The 6,000-nt window shown below is 42.0% G+C and overlaps 1 protein-coding gene across 1 annotated transcript in view; it reads right to left on the bottom strand.

The window, feature by feature from the left end:
• Positions 1-2,050: 2,050 nt before the first annotated feature.
• Positions 2,051-6,000, bottom strand: part of UBQLN1 (ubiquilin 1) — a 76,335-nt gene continuing 72,385 nt past the window's right edge. The window contains exon 11 of the mRNA XM_077474867.1: positions 2,051-4,088. Coding sequence (XP_077330993.1) covers positions 3,936-4,088 — 153 coding nt within the window. The 3' untranslated portion in view covers positions 2,051-3,935. The remainder of the gene's footprint in view (positions 4,089-6,000) is intronic.

Genomic DNA, 6,000 nt, shown 5'->3' with positions numbered 1-6,000 from the left:
TACATGGAGAGAAGTGGCTGGGATGAGGCTGCATGAGATCAGCATCACCAATATGCAACAAAGGATGGAGAAAAACAAAACAAACAAAAAAACTTTATTTCATAAATTACAATTGTCTACAATACACAGTGCTTTGGCAAACTAAATTAGATAAACCTAACTGAACGACATGTAATCAGATTAGTCCATTTTTTCTTTGCCTGCATACAGACTAACTTTTAAAGTTGAATTATAAGACTTCAGTAACTCTATAAAGTGCAGGCACACCATGGGGTGGGTTTACTAAGACCCCTTTCACACCAGGGCGTTTTGCAGGTGCTATAGCATTAGAAATAGCGCCTGCAATCTGCCCTAAAAAAGCTGCACCATTGTCTGTAGTGTGAAAGCCCGAGGGCTTTCATACTGCAGCGGTGCGCTGGCAGGACGTCAGGGGAAAAGTCCTGCCAGCAGCTTCTTTGGAGCAGTGAAGGAGCGGTGCGTTTACTGCTCCTTCACCGCTGCTCCCCACTGAAAATCAATGGGGCAGCGCTGTATTACCACCGGCAAAACGCCGCTATTGCGGCGTATTGCCGGCGGTTTTAACCCTTTCTCGGCCGCTAGCGGGGGTAAAAGCGGCCGCAAATCCGGAAGTAAAACACCGCAAAAAATAGCGGAGTTTTACCGCCCACGCTATGGGCGGTGTGGTGTGAAAGGGGTCTTAAACTGAAGCGTGCAAAATCTGGTGCAGTTGTGCATGGTAGCCAATCAGCTTCTAACTTCAGCCATGACAAAAAAAAAAAAATAACTGGAAGCAGATTGGTTCCTAGGTAGAGCTGCACCAGGATTTTTCCCTCTTCAGTTTTAGTAAACTCCTATGAGTGGAGTCCAATTAGGTGCATGTCACCTCTGGGACCTATTACTTATATATTTGAGAGGTTTATTGCACTGCCAGGAAGACATCTCAGCTGTGAGAGGAAAGAACCCCCCACCCCTTTCTGCCCATTCACAGAAGACGTTGCATTTTGAGAATTAGTTCACATAATACAAAGGCTTCTGTGAATTGGCAGGAGGGGAGGGGCTTGCATAGCAGTTAAAGTGACTCTGCTCTTGAAGGAACCAAGACCACAATAAGCAGTGTCAGAGCGCCAGAAGTTATCTTCCTGGAGCACAACAAACCTGTTAAATGTGACTATTAGAGAATTCTAGGGAGGCGGCAGGCACATGCTGGTATTCCGGCAGTTTTTGCAAAGTAGCTGAATTCCTGGAATTTACCTTTAACGCAGGATCTGGCCTATGCAGCACAATATTAAATCACTGGCTAGCTACCATGCTTGAACATAGCCAACATCTTTTGCAACTGTTTGTTTTGATCCAGGTACAACATTTACGTTCTCTTCACTTGATATTGATTTAATCTTTTTTTCCCCCCAAATTTAAGCCACCTTGCAACTTATACCGCAATCAATCTTATTCTTGAAATCAGTCTGAATGATAAATAGTTTTCAAACCTTAGATTGCCACAATATAGCTAGCCGATCTGTATAAGCTTCAGGTACCCTCCAAAACACCATCATGAATCTGGCATTACAACACTGACCTGCTCTGGCCATATAGCAAGTCTTCCACAGCTTCCTGGGTAAAGTCTAGTAAGTCACTGGTGCATGTGCGTCAGCCGTAGTAATAAGCCCCTGAGGCTCTCGTTGATAAATTCCAAGGCATTCACCAGCCATTTAAAAGCTATACACTCAGAATGCGCTGGGCTCCTGGGCCCTCACATCACCTCACCTGGACCCTAAGGGGGAGATTTAACACGATGCACACAGAATCTGGTGCAGCTGTGCATAGTAACCAATCTGCTTCAAAAATTCAGCTTGTTCAAATAAGCTTTGACAATAAAACTGGAAGCGGGTTGATTATGCACAGCTGCACCAGATTTAGTAAATCTCCCTCTATGTGTCACATTCAGCTTAGTCAGGTGTGGCTCAACAGAAGTTGTGAAATTATGAGCCCTATAGCTACAATAAATTAAATCGCATCTAAACAAAAGTGAAGAGCAAACAAGAAACAGGAATTGTTGGTATTTATTTATTACCTGTGCACAGGAGAGAGGACTGATAAAAATGCAAGATTATCTATTTGTACAATGTGGTTAAAAATTATTAGATCACATGACACTTTCTCACATCCTGAAATCAAGCCACAATTAACAGAACTGGACCGTGGTGTCACTCACCTTTGTAAATACTAACTGTTGTAATTTGCACTTTAGAAGCATGAGGATCTCTGGCAGTTTGTACAGAGAATGCCAAGATCATCATCAAAATGCATCACTAATGATTAGGATCTTCGATGTATCAACAAATGTTTGACTCCCAGCTGCTGAGGATATACCAAACTTGGCAGAATGCCTCGCAGAACTGTGCAGCTAGTACTTCAGCAGGTGGGGGGGTCCACAGCTTGCCGAACACTGCCTTAAAGCTAAACATCAGGAAAGCAACTAAATACATAGCTGCACATACTAGCAATTTTTTTCATCGGTCAAAGGATTTGTAATTCTGATAAGCAAATCTAGTGGCCCTGTAGGTTCTTGACGTCCACAGCTGCAGCAGCAAAGCCCCAACTTCCTACTTAGACCTGAAGGAGGCAGCACTCTGCTCTTACCTCTCTTCAGCACATGCACACTGCAGAAGAGTTATTGGTTCAGAGAGCTATAACCATCTTTCTCACAGACGAAGTGCTGCTGTGCTGGGCATTGCAGGCATCTGATATTCAAGACAAAAACATGTAATTACACTATCATTTAAAAACGCATTTAGGGATTTTAATATGTGATCATATTAATTTTTTTTTGTATATCTGCTTTGAGTTCAGCCTTAAATCACAATTCAAACGTTTAGCAAATTTCTGGCAAAACTAATATTGTAAAGCACAGCAAAAACGATAAACTTTGTAAATAGTGTTTATTGTACAACTTTTTTTCTCCTGCCAATGCAGGCTTTTGAAGCATCCAGAGCGCCTGTTTCTATTCTGATTAGTCTAAGGGTATGATAGAATCTGGTGTAAAGATTACACAGACAAGGATACCCTGAAAATGGGGACAATTTCAGTCATTTATCATGGTATGCCATGAATACTTCAAAATCCTGTGCTGAAATTAGATTCAAAGCCAATTCTTCTGGCTTCATACTCACAATATTAAATTGGCAGATGAAAAGTATGCTTTAAGAGCTCCTCTCCTAAAATGCTTTTTCAATCTAACCAAAATCTATTTAACTGTATAATATTACTATTGCAGCTACATTGTGTTTCTGACCAGACTTTTTTTTGTAAATGCTATTCCACGTTTACCTAAATACCAAGTTTCATATTCTGTGGGTGTGCAGCTATAACTACTGTCAATGGACTGCAGCAAAATTACCCATGTTTACATAAGTGATCAGAAGGGAAAACAGAAGGTTAAATGAAACTCAAGCAGTATGAATCGTACAGCATTATGTTAGCAAAAATACAGGCTAAAGTCACAAAAAGCGATAGTGTATCACTAATTATAACCTTATCTATTTGACATCCGGTGTTGTATGTAGTCTACATAAATTACTATCAGAGGCTATTGATTAAAGCAAATACCCTTCAACAGATGAAGTTTAGCTGAAACCTATTAGCCAACTGCCGAAGCCATTTACTGGAAAAAAATCACAAGCAATGCAGCGTGTGGGGAGTAGATGGTCTGTACTACATGCAACAAGTCCAAAGGAAAAAAAAGAAAAAAGAAAAAAAAAAAAAATCTTGATTCCCACAGTTTCAGATAAACTACTGCACTTCATCCAGATTTAAATGCTTCAAGATTTAGTTTGTTATGACACCAGGAGTCAAACTGAAAAAAAGCAGGTGTTTTATCGAGACTTAAAAGCCATTATCAAAAATAAATTACATTTTTTCTTGATTGGGAAGGATTGCTATGAAGGTTGGGATCCCAGTAGTCGTTCGATAGCTGCATTGATGTCTCCTCCAGTTGCTATTAAAGCTTGTAGATTTGCTTCTCTGTTTAGGAAACCCATGGCACCAAGCTGCTCCAGCTGCTGCTGGAATCTGATTTCTGGATTTTGGACCTGAAAAAAATGCAACACAGGCATCATCAACAAGCATGAAGTTTAAAGCAGAAAAAAAGAAGAAGGTTATACAAGTCATTTAACAGTGTTAAAGTGGTTGTAAAGGCAAAAGGTTTTATCATCTTAATGTATTAGGATTAAAAGTCTTGTGTGCAGCAGCAGTCCCCCACACTTACCTGATGCCCCTCCGTCTAGCGATATCCTCGAGTGTTTCAGCTGAACAAGATTCTCCTTCCCGATTGACAGACACAGCAGCGGTGCCATCTGCTGTCAAAGTCAGCTAGCCAATCAGGGGAGAGGTGGGCGGTGCTGGGGCTCCGCATCTGAATGCAGATGGAGCTGCGACACAGCTCAGGTGCCCCCACAACAAGCTGCTTGTTGTGGGATCACTGAACAGGAGGAAGGGACCAGGATCACAGAAGAGGGACTGGGCTGCTGTGTGCAAATCCACTGCAACAGAGCAGGTAAGTAGAACGTTTAATATTTTTATAGGACGAAAAAAAAAAAAGAAAAAAAAAGGGAGAAAAAAAAAAAAAAAAGGAGACTTTACAATCATTTTAACGTGTCAAAACCTGTGCTAGTTACACTAACTTTACGATTGAAAATACTCCAAAAAGGGTGGCCTTGGCCCAACTAATTTTTGTCAAATATTACCAAACAGCTCAGTTGGCCCATTTGGCCAAATATACTGTTACGGTGTCTGCCCTTTGGCTCAGCTTGAAAGCAGCTGAATGTGACCCTTTGGTTGTTTATTACCTTCTCTGGCTTTACCCCAGGGAACACAAGACCATAATACAGCCCATAACACAACATTACCCGGCCATATGGGATAGTTTAAAATTTTCCTGTCTTTTGCAATCTTCACACTTTCCCCCGACCTTTTTGAATAATCCCTCTTTAACCAGGCAGCATAGCCCCAGCCTCATTCCGTAATCTATGGAAATCACTTGACCTTCGCAGGTTGGGTCGCTTGGTTACCAATACCACATTACTTTCTTTTGCATCGATGCAGGAGAAATACCAACTTCCAAACTTGGAAATATTCAGGCGTCTCCAAATCCAGCACTTTTTCTCCGTATATACCAAGGGTCAAACGGACCTGCAGCCCCGAACATTTTTCAAACATATATGCTGCTCTGACCCTCAGGCTCCTGGTTTGATTGCTAAGATTTTAATAGCAAATTCAGTGCTACCAGTCTACTTCTGGGCCACAGATGTTTTCACCAGATGGTATCTGGTTCCAGCTAGAATAGCTAAAACATTGTCTTATCTCTCAAGTTATTTCAGGGACTGCCCAGATTGCAGACACTCACATGTACATATGGTGAACATGTACAGTTGTCACCTCATTCTGGGCTGAAGTATTTAGCATGCTTTCTGTGTTACTTGATACCCAAACAGCCTGACCCGACCATAGGAACATTAAACATCCTGAAGATTTGACAGCTGCTGCCAAGCAGACCATTGCTAAAGCTTGGAAAAGCTCATTATACACCCTTAATGAAACACAGGATAACCCAATTTATGATACATTGCAAGGTTGAGGCCACACTGCTGAACCGTGTTCCAAAGCATCTAAAAGTATGGAAGTCATGGGTTGATAAACATCTGCAATCTATTTTTGACCATTCGCTGCTGGAACCCTAGCCACCATCTGTGGAACAAATGTATTTCACCGGACTGCTGAACCGAGAAGGGCATTGGACCTTTTTGTACCTCACCTTCCCTGCACGACAGGGGGGGTAATTGGGTTGTGCCACCATTTCCTCTGTCTGCTGGCCTGACCAAGTATAGCATTCCTGGACTCCCCAGTGAAATGGTAGTGGGAAGAGGCTCCTTCCATGCCCTGTAAAAGTGATCAGGCACCTGTAGAGCCACCTCGAGTCACTTTTACATGAAAGCCCACAGCCGG

The sequence above is a fragment of the Lithobates pipiens genome, unplaced genomic scaffold (assembly GCF_037356315.1).
Source record: "Lithobates pipiens isolate NorthernLeopardFrog02 unplaced genomic scaffold, aLitPip1_a1.2 Scaffold_13, whole genome shotgun sequence".
NCBI lineage: Eukaryota > Metazoa > Chordata > Amphibia > Anura > Ranidae > Lithobates > Lithobates pipiens.
Note: the sequence above shows the minus strand (reverse complement) of the source record. Positions and strands in the feature narration are given on the sequence as shown.